Below are 21,912 nucleotides of genomic sequence, written 5' to 3'. Positions count from 1 at the left end.
TTATCCATTGAAATTGTATGTTAATAATATATTGCAATGATTAAATAAATTAGAGATAGTAAAATGTAAACAAAACCAAACCAAACACCCTAAAATCATGTGTTTGAGTTTGGACATTATTTTATGTTCCAAACAACATCCAAATTAATAAAAAAATTATATATTTTGGAAAAGATAAAGTTTATTATTTGTTAGAAAAATAATACAATTGTGTTTGATTTTGTTGGTTTTTGATGATAAAGTTATGTAATAAAAAATAATTTAGGTGAATAAAGAAATGAGGTTGATGTAGATAGTGGTTGTTGATAAAGAGAGGATAAACGAATGAGATTTGAGTGAGTGAAGGACAGTGGAATGCGATAGCGCAATCTGCCTTCTGGTGGTTGAATTCCAGAATCCGATTCATGCCATGGTACCTTGTTCCGTCACAGCCCCTTCTTCTTCACTTGTCGCCGCAATCATCCCACGCCACACCTCCTTCTCTCGCCCTTCCTCTCTCCCTCTCCGCTTCTCGCGTGCTTCTCCGGTCAATTCTCTCTCCAATGGCTCCTCCGCCCCATTCAACTCCCAGCTCTTCAGCCCTAACGACCCGCCGCAGCCCCGAACCCTGTTCCCTGGCGGCTACAAGCGCCCCGAACTCAAGGTCCCCACTCTCGTCCTCCAATTGGACTCCGACGAAGTCCTCGCCGCCGACAACCACGCCTTCGCTTTAATCGACAAAGCCGTCTCCAAGTGGTTTGGGATTGTCCTTCTTTCAAGCAAGGAACCAAGCGGTGGCAAGCTCTACGAAGCTGCATGCTCCTTGAAATCGCTGCTTCAAGATCGCGCGTATTTGCTAGTCGCCGAGCGCGTCGATATTGCTGCTGCCGCTGCCTGTAGTGGAGTTTTGCTCTCCGACCAAGGTTTTTTTAACTCTCTACTTACTCCAGAAATTAGTGTACAGCGTCTGTTCGGAGGATCATCTCCAATAAGGACTTCTATTTTGAAAAATAGATAGAAAAATTGAGATTAGATTCTTCTCAAGCTGAATAAATTAATTTTTAGTTTAGATTTTTAGTTTAGGCTGGGATGGTGAATCTGGGCATATGGAACACAATTTGACTCCAACCAATTAAAATTTGTACCATTTAATATTTTGTTTTTTATGTTGTGGAATTTTATGATTGTATAACTTTTATGTCGTGTAACTCTAGTTCTGATTTTTTAATTATTCATTAATTTTCTTTCATTGTATTATGATTTTCCCCCCCTTTTCTATCAATATTTTCTATTTTTTCAATGTATTTTATTTTTCATTGAGAGACATAATGACCTGACCTGACCTGAATCGCTCTGGTAAGTTTGGGTCAATTTTTCCTAAACTCCACCCATGTCTATGCCTATCTTACGTTCCACACGTTATCTGGGTTTTTCAATTTACACAAAAGGAATGGATAAAACTCGATAAATGTCACTAAAAATTGACCAGGACCATGGACTCGTGATGGTGTTGAACATATAATAAATTCTCTTTCTCTCTCTTAAGCATTTTGTCTAGCAGCTTTGTCTGATTTAATGTGAAATGTCTTTGAATATAATTGTGCAGGTCTTCCCACTGTTGTTGCCAGGAGTACGATGCTGGATTCAAAATCTGAATTGGTGGTTCTTCCCTTGGTTGCTAGGATTGTCCACACTGTGGATGCTGCAGTGAATGCGTCTAAATCAGAAGGTGCTGATTTTCTTATATATGGCGGTGGTGACCTGGAGCGTGTGGGTAGGGAAGTTGGTTCTGTGTGTGAGAGTGTGAAGATACCTATTTTTGTCTCATGTGGAAAAGATAGTATGTCTTATGCTGACATGTCAGTTTTGCTTGCCTCTGGTGCTAGTGGTTTTGTAACCAGTTTGGCAAATTTTGGTCTGTATGGTGATGAGTTCTTGCACAAAGTTTTTGGCAGTGTGTATGCAAGTAATGATGGCGGGAATGTGAGTGAGATTAAGTCGAACGTAGATAATGGTTTTCAGAGTGGGACAGAGATTGTGGCTGGGTTTGTTAAGCTGGAGGATAGGGAGAAACAATTAATAGAAACAGAGAGATTGGTGTTGAATGAAGCTGTTGAAGTTATCAAGAAGGCTACACCTCTGGTGATCTTTTAATTAAAAATTTGGTATTTGAAGTCATTCTTTTTATTTTGTTATTCAGTGTTTTGACCAGTATATTGTTTACCTTTTGTTGATTTGGGGTTGTTTTCAAATGACAGATGGAGGAGGTTTCACTTCTTAATGATGCGGTTTCTCAAATAGATGAGCCGTTCTTACTGGTTATAGTGGTAATTGTGTGCTGAATCTCAACAAATTCTGGTTCCTGGAATATACATTGGTATTAGCTCTAAATTTCAAAAAGAAATCTTCTCTTAATACATCTAGATAGAAACTACTTAACTAATAAGTGCTATTTGTTGTGAAAATTTTCTACTTTTAATTCACCTTAACGTCAGATTACCTTATTACGTAATAAGTTCTGATACTGTTTATCCACGGTTTACTTATGGGGAGTAGTTGGTTCTTCTGTCTTTACAAACATCATAAACATTATTGTTTTCAGGAGAGTCTTTTTTCATATTGTTTGTGGTCACGTTCTTTGTTCTTATTATTCTACTTGGAACAATGATATATGTTTGGTTGGTTTTTACTGTTTATCCTGTTCCCCTTTGCAGTTTATTCTAATATTTCAATTATAACTCAAAAGGGAATTAATTGGGTGAAATGCCAAAATCAGCTGTTTGCTATATGAACTTTTCGTATAGGTTTCAAACTTGATATCTCACCTTTTGCTTTTCTTTTTTTAAAAATCTTGATATTACCAGGGGGAATTCAACTCTGGTAAATCTACTGTGATTAATGCACTTCTTGGAGAAAGATATCTCAAAGAGGGAGTTGTTCCAACAACTAATGAGATCACATTTTTACGATATAATGATTTAGATATAGAACAACAAAGGTGTGAAAGACACCCAGATGGTCAATATATTTGTTACCTTCCTGCTCCAATTCTTAAAGAAGTAAGTCAATTCGTTATGGTTTGTTCCAGTTCTTTATATATTTCAAGACTTAGATTTTCTTATACTATCCCCTCTAACTACTATCTTCTGCTTGTAATTAGAAATTTAGAATGCTCTCAACTGTTGTTTTGTTCTTTTGATAACAGATGACCATTGTTGATACACCTGGAACTAATGTGATTCTTCAGAGACAGCAGCGTCTTACTGAGGAATTTGTACCCCGTGCAGATTTACTTCTTTTTGTCATTTCTGCTGATCGCCCTTTAACTGGAAGTGAGGTATGGTCAGTCATAGTTAGGTCATACTTTCTCACTTTTTGTATTTGTTATCAATGGTCAGGCAGGGTCATCATGTGAAGTTTTATGTTGTTTTCAGATTGCTTTTCTTCGTTATTCTCAGCAGTGGAAGAAGAAAGCGGTCTTTGTCTTGAATAAAGCTGACATATATCAGAATAATCAGGAGGTATGTGTTGTGTTTTTATTCTTATTAGTTATTGGCATACTGATATGATATCAATGAGTTCTTTTGTAGTGAAGTTGCTGAACTAGTTTTAAATTATCTTTTTACAATTCAATGCAGCTTGAGGAAGCAATGTCCTTCATTAAGGACAACATACAGAGATTGCTGAACACTGAAAATGTCATATTGTATCCTGTATCTGCTCGGTCAGCTCTTGAATCAAAACTTATAGCTACCTCCAATGTTGGGAGACTAAATGAAGAACTATCAACCTCTGATTCTCATGGTGCCAACAGCTTCCTTGAACTTGAAAACTTCTTGCATAGCTTTCTAGATGGGTCAACAATCCCAGGAATGGACAGAATGAAGCTCAAACTTGAAACACCTGTTTCAATTGCAGATAGACTAATGTCTGCATGTGAAACTCTTGTGACACAAGACTATCGATATGCCAAGCAGGATTTGGCTGCAGTGGAAGACATTGTTAATAGTGTAAATGATTTTGCTTTGAATATGGAAACTGACAGCCTTTCTTGGAGGAGACAAGCTCTGTCTTTGGTATGCTATAAGATGTTTATAATTTTTTTAAATTCAGGCCGATTTGATTTTCTCTTGACGGGTATGTTCTTAAATATGCCTCGGTACACATTATCAGATTGAAACTACGAAATCACGTGTTGTAGAGCTTGCTGAAACTAATCTGCAATTGGCAAATTTTGATATTATTGCTTCATACGCTTTCAAAGGAGAAAAAAATTCAATGCCCACTACCTCAAAGATTCGGAATGACATAATTGGTCCTGCTGTTTCAGCTGTCCAGGTCAGTTTCTGGATGTAACCTGTTTAGGATTATAGTTTTGGTTTTGCATTGTTTATCATCTTGTTTGATTTGGAACCTAGTGATCCTGATCATTTTGCAATGATTTTTACTCTTGCTTATCAGAGTGGTTTATTCAAGTATTCACCTGATTTCGATTGGTATACCTATAACCCCAATAGGACCAAGACATTAAATGACATAGATGCTGGGTTAAATGAATAATGTTTTATGAGTAGAAGTTAGGTGGGTATGTTATGCTAAAATAGTTTTTTTTTTATTCATAGAAAATACTTGTAGAATATGAAAATTGGCTATATTCCAAATATACCCAACAAGGGAGATTATACAGGGAATCCTTTGAAAAGCGGTGGCCCTCCTTGAGGCATGAAAGTAGTCAGATGAATTTTGAGACAGACCAGTTGCTAAAGAAAGTGGATCAAGCTAGTACTCAGGTGATTGACAATTTCAGCAGCAGTGCAGTTTCAAAGTCATTTGAGCAAGAAGTACGGGAAATGGTAAGCTTAGACTTCTTTGTAAAATAATTTATAACTTTTAGGTCTTTCAGTGTAATTTGGTTTCCTTGTTTGAGAGAAGTTAAATTTTGGTCCTCTTATTTCAATTGCTTTAGTTTTGCTCACATGATTTGAAGCAGATGCACTTATTCATCAGACTGCCTTAAATTGAAGGCAATTGGACTAATGTGGATTTGTTCTATGCGAGAAAGAATACGGTCATGTCATTAAAAGAAAAAAAGAGGGCTCTTCGATCTCCATATCAGCAAAGTGTAATGGCCATGTAATCTTAACTAAACAATGAACTGACAGAGTAACATAATTGGATCAATTTTAAAAATACCTGGGAAATATTGCCAGTTACTTGAGGACCAAGCCAAGCTTATGTGGAACTAGGGACTAGATGTGCAATTAACTTCCCATGCATTTTAAATGGAAATTCCACAATTGTGTGCTTGGATGAGCATGTGTAAAATTGATTTTTATGAAATTGATTTTAGTTAAAAATGATTTTCAAGTGAAGTGGTTTTTGTCTGGACGTTTTTATCTTGAAGGCAAGTTTGCTATATAAAACTTGGTGTGAAATTTTCAACTTACCGCAAAGACTACTTTTGATCACTTCTAGTCAAACTGAGACAAAATCAATTGTCATGATTTGCATCATGAAACTAAACCCACTAAAAGCAATCTGGCAAAATTCTTGATTTTTCTCATTTAAATGTGGCAATAATTAGGTGGTGAGCCCTGATGCAATGGTAAAATTGTCCTGGTGACGGTTGGTCATGAGTTTAATTCTGGAAACAGTCTCTTTGCCTATGCAAGGGTAAGGTTGCATGCAATGACCGCTGGGGTATGTTAGGCTTTTAAGTGTCAAATGATTTGGAGAGTGGCATAATTGACTTTGCTGCTGTGTGAAATATAATTTTTGTGGAAGAGCTGAATCAACTTATAACAATGAGTTTGAAGGATGTCTTGGCTATTCTGAAAGAGTCATGGTTAAATGTGGTGCTACGGTGCTAGTCAGTTGTTGTAAAAGCCTCAAAACTACATGACTGATTATAGGCATGTTCAAAAGTTGAGAAATAAGTATCACAACTACATTATTTTAGGTTGCTGTTTTGTCTTTCCATTTTTATTATAATTTTGCAATGACACAAATGATGCAAGTTGTCCCTAGAATAGTTTCTGTGATACGGCATGAGCTATAATAAGTTAGTAATAGTTTTTGTGATCTCTGCAAATTGCTCTATTTAATCTGTGCTGATCCTGCAATCCATATACTAATGTGAAACATTTCTGAATCTTCTCGAGTTGTAAATATTATATTTTTATTTTTTCTTTGAGATTTGAGTTTTAGTATCATGTTATTATTATTGTTCTTATCGTTGTTTTTGTTAGCTAATGTGATCTAAAAATGTTTTCCTTTTAACTTAGATCATAGGGACTTTTGGTCAACTGGGTGTGGCCGGTTTATCTGCTTCGCTACTGACATCTGTTCTGCAAACCACCTTGGAAGATCTTCTTGCTCTTGGTATTTGTTCAGCTGGCGGGTAATATATTCAATTAGGGTTCCTTTCTGATTGCACTGGTTTTATTTCAAACGTGTGCGTACATAGTAATTGATGACACTTCGATCTTAAACCCTTTATAAAAGGAAAAGATATTTAGACCGATCAGAATATCCATTACTTCAACATGAACAATTACCGCAACAGGCTCTTAACTTGCTTCAAATCATCGATCATAACACAGTATCTATCTATCTATATAGATAGATAGATAGTTCACAAACTGATCAGTTTACTAAATTCTTTTGTAATATATGTCAATAACAATAATTGTTGTTGTTGGAAGTACACTTAAAATTCTTTTGCTGGGTCACAGGTTTCTGTTTATTTGACAATGCTGTGAATTTGGTTTTTTGAAATCTTCGTATGGTGGTTAAAGATTGTTCTAGTTGGTTGCGTGATTGGTTTTGCTGATTAGCTGCTAGTAAATGTCTGGACTGACAATTTTTTTTTTGCAGGTATCTAGCTATATCAAGTTTCCCTGGTCGCAGGCAGAGGGTGATAGATAAGGTGAAAAGAAAGGCAGATAACTTGGCATATGAACTTGAAGAAGCCATGAAAAAGGATTTAACTGAAGCAATAGAAAGTTTGGATACCTTTGTGAAAGTTCTTAGCAAACCTTACCACGATGAAGCGGAGAATAGACTCAACAAGCTAGTAAAGGTTCAAGAAGAATTATCAAATGTTGAGAAAAAACTTAGAACACTACAAATTGAGATTCAAAATCTTCATGTGTCGTGACTTTGAACTATCCTATTCAGTTAGCGTCCCTTCTAACAGTTCTACCTTACCATGATTCTTAGCCTCACAATTTTGGAGTATATTGTTTTTTTTAATTTGTCAATGATAAATTGTCAACTTGCAGGATGCTTCTCCCATTTGTTATTTTTAAAAAGCTTAAGTTTATTTTTAATATCCGTAATTTTTTCCCTATCCATTTTGTTTTTAAATCTTTTGTCTAAATTTCCAAAATGGCAGTACTATTAAGAAACAGTTGACACGACCACTGTCAAACTTTTATAAATAATTATGACATCAAATATTATGTCATGATGTTATGGAAGTATTAAATTAACAAGTGTTATGCGATTTAAACAATGTCATGTCATAAAAAGAGTATAAATGCTCAATTAACTATTTGAATGTGAGACATTTTTAATTTATTTTTTAAAAAGGTGAAAATTCGTTTTAATTTTTGGATGTATAAAATATGATGACCTAAAAAATATGATCATTTTGTCGTTCAACAATTTATATTTTTTTACACATTTTTTTAATATTTTTTTTATTGTTTAAGGCTAAATTGATACTCATTTAATTTTTTAATTGTGTTTAATGTCTTTTTTCAGAAATATATATATATATATATATATATATATATATATATATATATATTTACTTAATCAGATATGTATAAGCTTCTTTTATTATTTTTACATGGCATTAAATGTGACACTTAAAAAAAAGAAAGAGTAACATCGAAAATAGAATTAACTTATCATTTACGTAATATTGTGTCTCATCAAGTATTATTTCATTAAAATTATGTTATTAAAAATTAGAAACAAAAAAAAATATTTATTGATATTATAAATAAAATGGTAATTTATGGATTTAAAAAAAAATGTCTATAGAAGGAAAAACAAATGTTTAAATCTTAAATTAAATATTTTTCCAGTATACTTCATATTTTTCACACACTTAGTACCCTTAAAAGGCATTTTTATCATAAAAATTTGCTCATATTATTTAAAACTCTCACTACAGAGAATGTTAGTTCGTGCATCAACATAAAAATGATGACGTTAAGATGAATTTTGATATAAACTTATAATGAAATTGATTTTTCATATAGTACTTGAATTATAATTAATAAAAAAAATTTACTCACTATGTAAAATGTGATTTTTTTATTATAAAATAATTTGATAGATTAATTATTAAAATATAATTTAAAAAAATTATGAAAATAAATAAATAGTGTAAAGTTGATACAATTTTATTTATTTTATTATGAATAAGTTGTATCATTTGATACAACTTTAGTATATTTGAATTGAAATCATACTTATAATTTTTTTAAAATTTTATTAATTTTAATAATTAATTAGTCAAATTTGATAAATAAAAAAAACCGCAAAATTGCAACATAAAGCATTAGAGAGAAACACATTTCAGTAAGTGGCGCATGTCTTATTATTAAGAATAAATTTTAGGTATCTATTATTAACATATGCATTGAAGGTTTACTATGGTTCTTCGATTGTGTCTTAGATGCTTTTCCGGTGAGAAGAGTTAGGTTTGAGAGTAATAAACATTTTGTGAGAAATTTAAATGAGAATAGGAAAGGTAGGGAGAAATATGCAAACCTTAAAGACGAAAACGACAGGACCAAATTGCAAGCATGGCTGTGGTATCATGTGGCCTACTTGCTGATGCAAATTCTGAAAAACGTAGACAACAACAAACAAAATAAAGAACAGTATCTGTGCCAATCTATAAATACATATTCAACACAGTAATCTAACGAGAATAATTTTGTCCATACAAAATTAATTTGTCATATAATATACGAATACCTGCTAAGTCTACTGCACATTTTATTTTATCGTTTGCAAAGAGCGTGGCGAAGCCAAGTTAGGGATTCATTCAATACAATCGGATCAAATACGTCATTACCACCCTCCCAATGATTTTAGGAATATTTGCTACGTTTTGGGTTTAATTTCACAGCTTCGAATATTTAAACATCACTCTAAGAACAACATCTTGGATTTGAAAAGATCCTTACATTTCCGAATATTTATATATATATTATAATGCATATTTCGTTGGAGACCTCACGCATACAAGAAATAAGACTAAATTATAAGTATTTTTAGTTAGACTTTAAATTTATAATGTAATAGAATACTTTTAAAGTTTTTCTTTTTCTTTAAGTAGTGTTATTATGTTCTTATTACTTATAAATTTATAGTTTTGTCTATGAAATACTATTAAGATTAATTATTGTATTTTGATGTTTGGTCTCTTGGAATGCAAAGTTTCATTTTATCATTAGAAGATATCTCAAAGGGTTAAGAGAAAGAAGTTCAATGATAAGCGACATGAGAATATTGTGGGTATCGAAACAAATCCCAATTAATAACTAACGGAACAAGAATTCATCTTTAGAATCACTTCACATACGACACCATATTTCGACATCAAGTCCATTGAGATGACATCATTATAATCAATCACCGCATCTGAAGTATGGTCGCTTTGGAGATCGGAACTTTGTCACAGTTTTATTTTTAGGAAGTGCCTTTGAAACCGGTCCAAGTTGACCATGATTCGGCACCCGGTCCAAGTTGACCGACACCACGAAGACCATTACGCCTAAGCAGGATTAACAAGGCTGATCAGCGATCAAACACTAGGTGATGCATTCCTAAGCATGACCCAACTCTCTAATCCGGCCCAATAACAAATGACCCATGATAACCATATAAATAGGCACAAATTCCAATAATCAGGTACGTCGTACAATATTAATAACACCGAGTACCAAATACTAAATTCTTACTTGAGTATCAGGTTCCATTCGAGCCTGAACTTTGGGAGTAAACGAAGTAAAACGAGAATGAGAAGCTCGTTTTAAAAAAGAAAAGAAAAGAGTTAACCAACCAAAAAATATTTGAATCGTTCTCTTGATTCCAATTCAAAGTACTTCAAATACCATAATTAACCATAATTAATCTAGTGATGTAAAAACATCATTTAGATACATAGCTACCTATAATATTTAAACGTATACAACAAAAAACAACATCCAAAATGTTTGGGTATCCTCTCTATTGTTAGATTGAGGATTCACATAAATGGAAAAGAAATATAGTTTGATAGTGTTTTCGAAACTGGTATCGGATTTGAAGATATTATGTTTCAGATACGAGCAATGTTCCACAATATTCATCAACATCAAGTTCCTGTCTTTTTGGTGCGGATTTAATGGCAAAGCATGGGATGCCATCATCTGTTCACACTCTTTTCACATAGCGCGTGAGATTTTTGTAATGCTGAATATGTTCGGAGGAAATGTTTTACCATTTTAAATTCATTAAATTTTAATTATTTTTATTTTAAATTGTTTATTTATTAAATTTTAAATTACTACTAAATTTAATTTTTTTAATGTTAATCTTTTTAATAATTAAAAAATAACACTGAATAATGTTGATCACAGTTTTTTTTTTCAAATTTTGTCAAAAAAATTCACCTAATATTAATAAAAGTTTTTTGCAACTAAAATTTAGTCAAGTTATTTTTTGGTTGATGTCCATTGTAATTATTTTAACAAGTTAAACTTTTTTTTTATCGAATTTTAATTAATATCAACTAATAAATTATCTTAATTGTGATGGAAAAAACAAATCCTAAATATATAAAACCTTAATTAAGACTAAAATAAAAATAGCATAATTTTGAAAGACGAGAAAATATCAATAATTTCAAATTCTTATTCTTTTCTAAACATAATTTGATATCCTTTAATTTTGAGAAAATAAATTATTCTTGTAAATTTATAGAACTTTATGTAATTTTCGTTTTCTTACTTAGAAATTAGATGTAAAAATGAATTTTTCTTTAATTTCTTATTCTGATTTAAACTTTTTTTTTTATCATTATTTAGTATTGATTTTTAGGGTCAAATAAATTACTTCAACAACTTTATAAATTCTTTGGATTTACTTTACAAATCAAAGTTGCTAAGAATAAAACATTTGTTTATATCATACAACATGATTTCTATCATGTTTGAGAAACATTTCCAAATGTAATTTCAGAAACAAATATAACATTTTAATTTTTGAGTAAACAACTTCACATCAAGATTTACTGACAAAAATCCTATTAAAGTTTTGTTTAACATTAATGACTTTATTAATGTATACAACAAGAAAACATCTAAAATCAAGTTAACACATTAGTTAAAAATCTGTCCTTCTTACTGCTTCAAACATTAAAACTCTTTCAACCTTATTGTTGTTCTCATCCCTATTAGTACAAACAGGGGAAGAATATAGACTCATTCATTTCTGGATCAAATCTTAGTAGTATTGATGCAACGTATGCAGTCGCAGAAAAAGTTGATTAGGACTTTAATCATAGATACTCCACTTTGTATTATTAATAAAGTAAAATTGGTTTCCTTAATAACAACCTAGGTGAAAGTACAAACATGATTCCCAAATACCAAACACTAACAAATGTACGCAAACACCATTCCGAAATCGAAACCTCGATTAAAGTTTGTGATTACAATTGAAGACATGCCAGAAGTGGAAGAGCAGAAGCCTCCGTTTTGATGAACCTGAAATGTGCATGAATCTCATGTTTCACGAGTGAAAAAGGTCCCACGTGTCGTTTATTGCGGGCATGGTGAAGATTCCACTGAGTCTAAGTATGAAGAAATGGTTGGATGAATTTTAAGGTGATGTTAAGAAAAGGAGAAATTGTTTTGCGTAGAGAGAGTGACAATGAAACCTCAGAAAGAAGCATTTAGCGAAGTAAGAGAGTAAGTAGCGAATCGAAGAAGAGGGGGAAAATTTGAAAAGGAAGTCACTTTCCTCTTTAAATTATCTTTTGGAGATATTAGCATTAGTACCTCCATGTGCATTTAAAATTAGGGGACATGGTGATTTGGGCAAAGATTTTTGTTGGTATGAGATGATATGGTGAGAGAATATGTGCTTAAAGGACCTATATACCTCACAAGACAAGGTTCCTATAGCACATGATGTTTGGGACAAAATGATGCATGTGAGGGTTGAAAATTGCGTTTCACTGTCATCCAAACCCTCTCACCAAAACAAATGGATACCCAAACTCCACGATTAGCCACTCCCTTCCTCTCTTAAGGAATTCATACCCAACCTCATCGCCTTCTCTCTCTCTCTCTCTCTAACCAACCATCTTCCCCATTTCTTCTCATTTTTCAAATTCTACCAATCATCCTCATAATATTCTCTTTTTATCCTCTCTTTTCACCTTTCACAAATTCCACCTCTTCATTGCATATCTACCACTCTTCAAAACTATATTTACCTCTTTACTCTATCACTTCTACATTTCATATATCCTTCAACAAAATATCTCCTTTAACTTTTAACTTCGGCAAGTTTTTATAAAAAAAATAGGATAAAGATTCATATGGAATTCTATAAGTGAATACAAATATTAATTTTATAAATTGATTCTCTTTAAAGATTGAATTAAATTTAAAGTTTACTCATGTAAGATTGAATTAGACTTAAAATTTATTCTTTAATATAATATTTAAGTGTCATAATCACATTATTTATAGTTATTATTTATAGTTATGGAAAAGTCAATTTCAATTGGTGTTCATCATTAATTGTTTACTAAATTGTATTAATTGTTTGCTAGATTGTATTTTAGTTTGTTAGTGGTCAAATCAAAACAAAAGTTAGAAGGTCATAAATCATTAAATATTTGTTTCAAATTTAATATTACATTCAAACTAGAATATATATTGTTTAGGTTTAATGATTCATTTATTACTTTTATATAGTTGCAGTTATTTTACTTTATAGTTTCTATATTTAAAAAAAGTATACTTTAGTCCTTGTACAATAACTTTTAGTTTCATTTTGTTATTATTTGTCATTTAAAAGACGAATGTTGTCATGCATATATATTTTCTTTATATTTTTAATCTTTTCTTCCTCCATCTCTTGTCCTTTTTTTTTTATCAACACCCACTACAAAAAAATCATGAAATAGAAATCAATTGTTAGAAACAAAAAATAATTAGTTACTATAGTGACTAAATTAGATATCATTTTAGAGACTAAAAAATTTTGATTTCTAAATTAGTTTCTATTATTGTTAAATGGTTTATAAATTGGTGTCTAATTAGAAACCAATGTTTTTGCTACCAATTTTTTAGACACCAATTTATAAACCATTTAACAATAATAAAAACTAATTTTGAAATCAAAACTTTTTTAGTCTCTAAAATGATCTCTAATTTAGTCACTATAACAACTAATTATTTTTTGTCTCTAAAAATTGATTTCTAAAAATGGGTTGCGTTAAACAGCTAAAAAATTGAAAATGAAGATATTATATGATATAGGAATTAAATAACATCTAGTGAAGTAATTTATGCAACAAGACTAAAACAATTCCACAAGTCTTTTTCACTATGAAGAGTGCCAACACAAATTGTTACTCACGTACTATCTCGTTTCTCCAAGAAACACGTCTCACTTGTATAACTTTAAAACATTTCAATTTAGGGTCAATTAGAATTAATTTATATAAGTGGATGTAGAAGAAACATAAGTAGAGTAAAATAAAAGAAAAGGTGTTGACCAAGGAGAAAAAACAGCAAGAATAAAAAAGGATAAAAGGGAAAAAGTCTTGTTAAAGAAAAAAAAGGTTTGTAAGGAAATTAGAGAGTAGTTAGTAGATATACGAATTAAAATGTAAAGGTTGAATATATTACAACTGAAACGTAAAAGTAATGCAAATTTTGAAACTAAAACATAGCATGCAATACAATTAAACATGATATCAACTATTGTAAACAATATTAAGTTTTCTTAACATCAAAGTTCAAACCAAAATACAAAGTAGTTTTATGGGGATTGAAATAAATAATATTAAAAAAAATACCATTTTTATATAAAAAAAATGAAACCTAAACAAACCAAATTACTAATCCCTTAGTTTTTAAACTACTTAAACATTTTTTAACATCATCGTACACATTTTAGATTTGACTCTTTTTAATATCTTGGTCCTCATTGGCTTGTTTTCCGGCCAAGTTAAATTACTCTAAAATGAAGCTTGATGAACTATAATCATGAAAAAGATGTATAAAGTTTACTCATTCTTGATTTGAATTGAAAACACTAGTTAATTTAATTTTTGAGTAATATATATATGGAAAAATAATTCTTTGACATTAAAAAACACTATTCCTGGAGAAAATAATATTGGAGAGAAATCATTTAATAATTACACCTGACAATCTTAACAATTATATTATGAAGATTATTATTAATATTATTATTGTTAATAATAATAATATTAAAATTATTATCTATAACATATAAAGAGGATATACGTTTTTTTAGGATACACATTTTTTATGCATAATTTCTTACAACTTTTATCTTTTAAATAACCATTTTTTTAAAATTTAAATAATTACTCACAATAAAAAAAATTAACTATAATAAGTTAAAAAATTTATTTATTTTTATAATTACTTTTAATAATCCTTTTATAATTTAATAATATTTTTTTTAAAAAGTGTGCAATATTTAGATTATTTATCTTTTAATAAATAAAAAGTAATTTATTTATTTATTTAATAAAATAAATAATTAAATAAATTCTTTTTATTTCAAAATAATTAAATAACCTCTCTTTATTTTAAAATAATTAAATAAATTCTCCTTTAGAAATAACAACTAACCTTTAATAAATATAATTTATCTTTTAATAAATAAAATGTAGATGTTTAAGTCAATACAATATATTTTTAATACTATTGTTATATAATTATTAGTCATAATATTTGTCACAACCACACAACCCATATATTTAGAGCATAACATCAACCTTTTCAAATATGTTCCTAAACCCTAAACCCTAAAGGCATGCTATGATATATAAGTTGATGTAACTTTTTTCAAATATTGCAACTCTTTAAAAAAACTTGAAGTAGAAGTAGAAATAAATTATTAAAATACCTTAAACTAAATTTTGGTGATAAAAGTTTATTATTGATATGGATTCACGGTCAAAGTCATTGAACACCCATGACCAACAAATGTGCTTTAGAGGAAAAAAGTGATGATATTAGGAGGGAATTTTCGTCAGATACTACCAATTGTTCAGAAAGGTGCAAAGACACAAATGATTCTGCATATATTATTAAGTTTGCTTTGTGAAGTAACACAAAAGTACCACATTTATGAAAAAACATGTGATCATTACAAGATCACAATTTTGTAGAAAATCTCATGCGCAATGGAGATGAGATTGAACCTACAAATCTTGATGACATGGTAAAAATACCTTAAGAACTAACAATATCATGGGAAGGAGAGGGTTCAATACAAAAATTTATACAACAAACACTTCCCTAATTAGAATTTTATAAATGTATACATCTTACATAGTTTATAAAGTCATATTGACTCCAAAAAATGAAGATGTTGAAAAAACTTAATGACATAATTATCGATCATTTTCAAGGTGAACAACATAATTTCTTGTCATTTAATGATGTTGAAAGAGATATACATGTTTATACCAACAACAGTAACTTATACTCCATTAGTTCAGGTGGCTTGACACATCATGTTTTAAAGGTTAAAAAATGTGTACATTTTTTTGTGAAACATAGACCCTAAATATGAGTTATATAATGGGACAAAATTATTGTTGTTCTCGCCGAGATGAGTCCGAATGATCTGAGGTGGTCAGTGAGATGATCTCTTTGTTGTAATAAGCAACTCTTGATGTTGTAAGTCACAAAGTGATGAGGGGGCTCCACATATAGAAAATTCTCTAACGCTCAAGTTAGTGAGACCATTAAATATTTGAGTATAATATTTATTGAGAATATCTAAATTGTCTTAATTTCTGAGGGCCTCCTCTATTTGTTTAAGAGAATAAAAACTAACACAACGTAAATGAACAACCAAGTTTTATCAATTAATATATCTTTGAATTTTCCATATCTCCATGAAATCGAAAGACTAAATCTCTTATATATAGACTAATTAGGAGAGATAAAAGGGGCATACATAGGTTGTATTAAGAACTTGCTCTTGTATCGATTATGAATCCGAGTCGAGCTACATCAAGTACTAACCTGATTAAGATCACAACAATATATATACCCAATTAAGGTCACATCGGCACATGTCCAATTTGACCAAGAAGTTACAACTGTGTTTTGGGTTATCCATGAACATGTTGGATGTTGAAATATTGATAGGTCATTATTTCGGAAAAAGATTCTTCTTACCAAGAGTTAAACTTAAAACTATAAAAAGTGTTGGTATCCCTTTTATGTTGTGAAGTTAAGTTTTGCAGTTATTATAAATATATCACAAGGACAAATTATACTCAATGTTGGAATTTATATTTCCGTTCATGTTTTTAGTCATGATCAACTATATATTGCTTTATCAAGAGATGTTTCTCAAACTTTCAAAAAAATCCTTATTAAATGACACCTTGAAAGAGAAGATGTAAATTTACAAACAATATTGTTTATAAAGAAATCTTGTTATCTCAAAATATGTATTATCCTTTTTTTTTATTTATGCGGGACATATAAACATATGTTTATCTTAATATTCTACTTAATTACACATTAACTAGAGATAATGATATTTCATAATATATAAGTGGATGCAAACATCAACTTATATGTTGGTTTTGTAAGATTGAGTTAGACAAAGTCCACTTTTTAATTTTTAATAATTGACATTCTTAAATAGGAAATTGAATTGAATTTGTAAAACAATTGAAAAGATGATTAATCACTCGCATTGATTAAGTCAATGGACAACAATGTAATAAAATTAATTTAAATTTACAATAATATATATGATGATTACATATATGCTATTTTTATACGATGATTTTATATAATAATCACAACAATATTTTTTATTCACATAAATCATGTTTTTTTTTTATTATAGGTTTACAAATTTATTTTATTGAGTGAGATTCCCCAGTATAATAACAAATAAAACTAAATTCTCAAATCTGATAAAAAGAGAATTACTATGTGAAAAGATAAACAATAATATATATATATATATATATATATATATATACTTTCTAATTTTTTTAATTGTTTAAATTTATATATATTAATGCATATATTCTATTTCATTGTTTCCTCTAACCGTGTATGTAAGAAAATTCAATATCAAATCATAGTCACTATAATAACAAACTTTTTGTAAAAGAAATATCTACATTCATAAAGTTCTTAATATTTATTCAATATTTTATTATAGATTATATATTATTAATGTGTCTAAATACATGACATTAATTTTTATTATGTAATTTTTTAAACTTAGAAAATTATGAATAACTTGTTTTATAAAGGATTAAGAAGACTTGTTAAAAGATAAATTATGTTTTCTATTTGAATAATATAAATTTATTCAATTTTTACAATTTAATAAATAGATTTATTAATAAAAAAATCACTTCTTACACATTACATGAAATGCTCGAATAGGTCCTTAACACTAACTTTTGTTTGGTCTTTCCACTTAGAAATAATTTATTGTTATAAAATCATAATAATGTAAATTGTTATTTTCTTTTCTAAAAGTCGTGTATAGAAATATATATATATATATATATATATATATATATTAAAATTTGTAATGACATTTATAAATTTATCTTATATATCAATTTAATAAAAATAAAATCATTATAAATTTATTATATAATATTTATAACAAAAGAAACGCAACAAACTTTTGAAAATTGTAAACAAGTTAGTAAGAACACAATTTAATATCTTAATTATTTATAAAGTACAGAGATATTTTTAAAAAAGTTTTGTATACACTAACTTATTGATTATTTTGAATAAAATGTGTAGGAAAACGGTAAAGAGAAATAAAATAAGATGAAATGAGTAGTATTTTGGGTCCCCTCCGTCCTTGTGATAGTTACTAGGCAATGGTAGTACTTAGTCCGTACGCCACAACTTGTTTTAGGTTTTCTCCTTTGTGGGAGAGAGACACCACGTCAATAACTTATTTTAAAACGCGTTTTCTTCCATTTACTACCTCTTTAAGAACCACTGCATTTTCATCTCTCTCTGCAAACCAAACCTTCCATCACCCATTTCCTCCTCCTTTAACCTACACTGCTCTATGCATCACTCTTTATCTCCTTGCTTCGCTAAATTCATCAAAAGTTTTCAACATAAAACATGGCTATCACTTAATTAGACTGCGATCACTTAAAGTACTCCTCTTTTTTGGCAAAACTTTTATTAAAGTCACCTCCTATTTCTAACAAAACTTTATTTCCACAAACTATACCAACCAATACCTGTCTCCTAACTTTCAAGAAAACAACACATGTTTCTGTATAGAAACGATCACACCATCAAATATGAAAAGCTCCATCAATCATAAACGCTTTTATGTTTCTCTTCTTTGTATTCCCAGCTACCATTTAATAAGTATTTATTAAAATAACACGTACTGTTGAATTTTAAAAAAGCTTGTGTAGTTTTGTCTAAGTTTTTTTTTTTTTTTTTTTTTTTCTGATTGGCTGTGTAAGCATAATTATATCTCAACAAAGTGCCTACCATTATGGAAAGGTAGAAGGAAATGTACTGTCCCACTCAGTTGTGTAATTTGAATTTCCGACAAGTTTCATAACCAAATATCTAATCAAATCGGAGGAATTAAGGTTTGGGCCCCATTGTTTAGTTAGTAAATTACGTACCGAGATCAACTTTTCTCATCTTCTGTTTTATTATTATTATTTTTGGAAGTGTATCTCTGTCTGTGGGAACATCAGTGTTTTCCCCCTCTCAAGGAATTATCCCTGGGAGTTCTAGAAACATAAAAAGTGTAATGAATAAAATAAAACAGAAACAAGGGAGAGAGAACAGAGGAACACATCCGATGTAACTAATAACTATAATAACTACCCTTCAGAAATTTCAATCACCAAACTTCCAATCATAAAAGCCGAAATCCTAACACCAAAAACAAAGGAAAAATAAAATAGTAAAATATAAGTTCTACTCTGACTAATATCTCGGACCATAGACATGTGACATCCTCAGACACCACATGTCACATTAAGATTAATATAGACTCTGATCACGTAATAATCTAAGATTATGTAATGGTTTATCATCAGAGACAGAGAGATAGAAGGGGGTGCTCAAAGTATCCATCGCCAAAAATGACTCTATTCCCACTTTCCTTGCATCTGCTTGGCCTCACAAACTTTGTCATACCCATCTCATCCTCACCATTTCCGACGTACTCTTCCAACTCCTCTTCAACCACAACACTATCTTCTTCACCACATTCTTCTTGCTTCAAGGCTTCATCATCACCATCTTCATCATCATAACAAGAGGCCTCACTCTCAAAGAGTCGAAGCCTGAGCCTGCCATTGCCACGCTCCGCTTGAAAATAGGGTTGAGGAGAAGAGGAAGTTACAGCTTCCAAGATAAGCCTACCATCTTCACGATGAGACCTAACTCTGATCTCTCCCATCGAAGACAAGGGAGGTGGAAAGGTGCTAGTGCTACCTCGGTTCAATCTTTTAGACTCGGAATTTTTGTTAGTTACTATTGGAGTGTTGTTACTCCTTAAACTGAGGCTACTTTCAAGTGAAAATAAAGACATGTCATCAGTGTCATCACTGGCATTACTACCAGTTTCGCAGCCTAAGCTTTCGGTGCACAGTTCCAAGCTCTTTGCACTGAGCATTGAAGAGGAGCGCTTAACAGAAGGGTGGACGTAGACTTTCTCAGTTTCGGGGTCCTTGCAATGAGAAATGTTGGAGAGGGATTGAAGGAAACTCCAGTTGTTACAGCCGCCAGGTTCTGAGCTTTTGTTTCCATGCTCATGGCTTGGAGTGTGTGCGAGAGTGTTGCTAGGGCATTGAGAGGGTGGAGAATGGTTGGAGTTGGATCCTGGTGGAGCCAGTTTGAGCTTTAGCACACGTGGTTCCAGAAGGCAAGGTTCCACACTTGATTGTAACCCTTGACAGACACTTGAGTAAGACATTTTTGCTTTATCCACAATGGAAGTGTCCAAAGGAACAGGGAAGAAACAGAGGAGTTCTGTTTAGAGGAGTGGAGTGAAAAATTGGGCAAAAACAGAGGAGATTAAGTCAAAGTGATCAATTGGTTTGGCTCATGCAGAAGATGAGTTCCTCGGAAAAGAAGAAAAGAGATGGAGAAGTGAGGAATGGACATGAAAGAGAAGTGTAAAGGGTGAGTCTCTATATATACACCTTCTCTTTTTATACACCTCCAATTAATAAAATTAAAAGTAAAAGCAAAAACGCTAAATTCATAACTTTTGCACTTTTAACTAAAAAATATTCTTTATATATTCAGTCCACAATTATAACATTAATTTGATCAACTCCCTTGCTTTAGCTAGGACTATGACTCATAACAAAGATGAAAGAGTTTTGCAAGAAAACTTGAGCTTGAAATCAAATTGACAAATTCCTACTGGATAATTAGTGGGGGATTTTTTTTAAACCTCATACATTAATATCACTATTCCCTTTTCACATTCACTTTATAACCATATTATAATTATTAAAAAAATGAGTTATTAAATAGATGTATTCTCCATGTGCTTAATTGAGGTGGTCAGGTGAAAAATATACATCTGAAGCAGTACTCTAATTTTTGAATAATGAGGAACGAAAGTGAGTAAAATAATGGGCACATCCACATTTCAACAGTGTCAGTCTAAAAGTAAACTCTACTGGATTTCGGATCTAAAAAATTTGTACTATTTCATTGAAAATTTTAGAATAACGACTCGTCTGAGATCAAATTGCAGGGAATAAAATAAAGGAAAAGGGAGAACAAGTGGGGGGAAGGAATTCTTGGGTGGAACTTGGTAGTTCAGACAAGCGAATCAACCTAGGAAATGTGTAAGATTATGCTAATAATGATAGGTACATTTTTAACATGGCCTATATGAGCTTAGAAATAGAGGTCTAGAATTTATGTTTTCAAATTAAGGTAAAATCACGGGAAATGAAGAAGATGGAGTTCAACAATATGTCTCTTTGTGTGTCTCTAAAAAATAATAGTATTCTGTTCTGCTTTTGATCACCACCTAGTCCATTTTTTTCTGCAAAGTGTTAGTTTATTCACTCAATTGAATCCCCCATTAGAGAAACCAATTGCTGACATTTTTCTGAGTCAGAAAATTGAAGGGAGAAATGAAGATGTGGACAGGCTTAATAGCAGCAGTAATAAATTTGGTGTTACAATGTCTTTCCTTTGAAGATTGAAATAACAGGCACACTCAATTTGTGTTGAAAATTTTGGGTAGGTCCTTGCTTGTCTCCACTGAGTTGCAATATAAGAAGTGGTAGTGAATGAATGCGTTTCTGGTGTTTCTTGAGCTCTCTTATTTTCTGAGGGAAGCCATTGAGCTTTTGGTTGAATATAATTCAGATTGTATTCTAGTTTTTAAAGTCAACCGACCAAACAAAAGGAACCAAGGAAATAGATAAACAGTGCCTCACCTCAATTGCTTTCTATCTATTTATCTAAAACAAGCATCTTATTATCTATTTTGTTAAATGTTTAAAATATATAAGTTATTATCATATTATTTGTTTAACATACCCAATCCTTAAATATATATATATATATATATATATATATATATAAAATTAATTAGAATATAATTATTGGGAGAATGTTAATTATA

General features: G+C 30.7%; 2 protein-coding genes across 5 annotated transcripts; one reads left to right on the top strand and one right to left on the bottom strand.

Moving 5' to 3' along the window:
- Window positions 1-54: 54 nt before the first annotated feature.
- FZL (FZO-like protein) lies at window positions 55-7,268 on the top strand. Of its 4 annotated transcripts, none has more exons than XM_090304934.1 (11): window positions 55-902; window positions 1,586-2,121; window positions 2,238-2,356; window positions 2,844-3,038; window positions 3,185-3,316; window positions 3,414-3,500; window positions 3,618-4,055; window positions 4,153-4,317; window positions 4,602-4,832; window positions 6,264-6,379; window positions 6,856-7,268. In XM_090304934.1, exons 5-11 carry the CDS (start codon window positions 3,185-3,187, stop codon window positions 7,136-7,138), a joined length of 1,452 nt encoding a protein of 483 aa, XP_090161060.1. In that variant the 5' UTR covers window positions 55-902; window positions 1,586-2,121; window positions 2,238-2,356; window positions 2,844-3,038; the 3' UTR covers window positions 7,139-7,268. The 4 variants fall into 4 exon arrangements, with proteins under 4 accessions (XP_090161060.1, XP_068492694.2, XP_090161061.1 ...); XM_068636593.2 differs by having other exon boundaries at window positions 58-902; window positions 2,238-2,306; XM_090304935.1 differs by having other exon boundaries at window positions 59-902; window positions 1,586-2,144.
- Window positions 7,269-19,113: 11,845 nt separating this feature from the next.
- On the bottom strand, window positions 19,114-20,427 carry LOC137829710 (protein FANTASTIC FOUR 2). The gene has a single exon (XM_068636592.2). It carries the CDS (start codon window positions 20,230-20,232, stop codon window positions 19,348-19,350), a length of 885 nt encoding a protein of 294 aa, XP_068492693.2. The 5' UTR covers window positions 20,233-20,427; the 3' UTR covers window positions 19,114-19,347.
- Window positions 20,428-21,912: the final 1,485 nt, after the last annotated feature.

The sequence above is a fragment of the Phaseolus vulgaris genome, chromosome 7 (assembly GCF_051622355.1).
Source record: "Phaseolus vulgaris cultivar YP4 chromosome 7, ASM5162235v1, whole genome shotgun sequence".
NCBI classification, from domain to species: domain Eukaryota; kingdom Viridiplantae; phylum Streptophyta; class Magnoliopsida; order Fabales; family Fabaceae; genus Phaseolus; species Phaseolus vulgaris.
The sequence above is the reverse complement of the archived record's forward strand: the minus strand, read 5'-3'. Positions and strand labels throughout refer to the sequence as shown.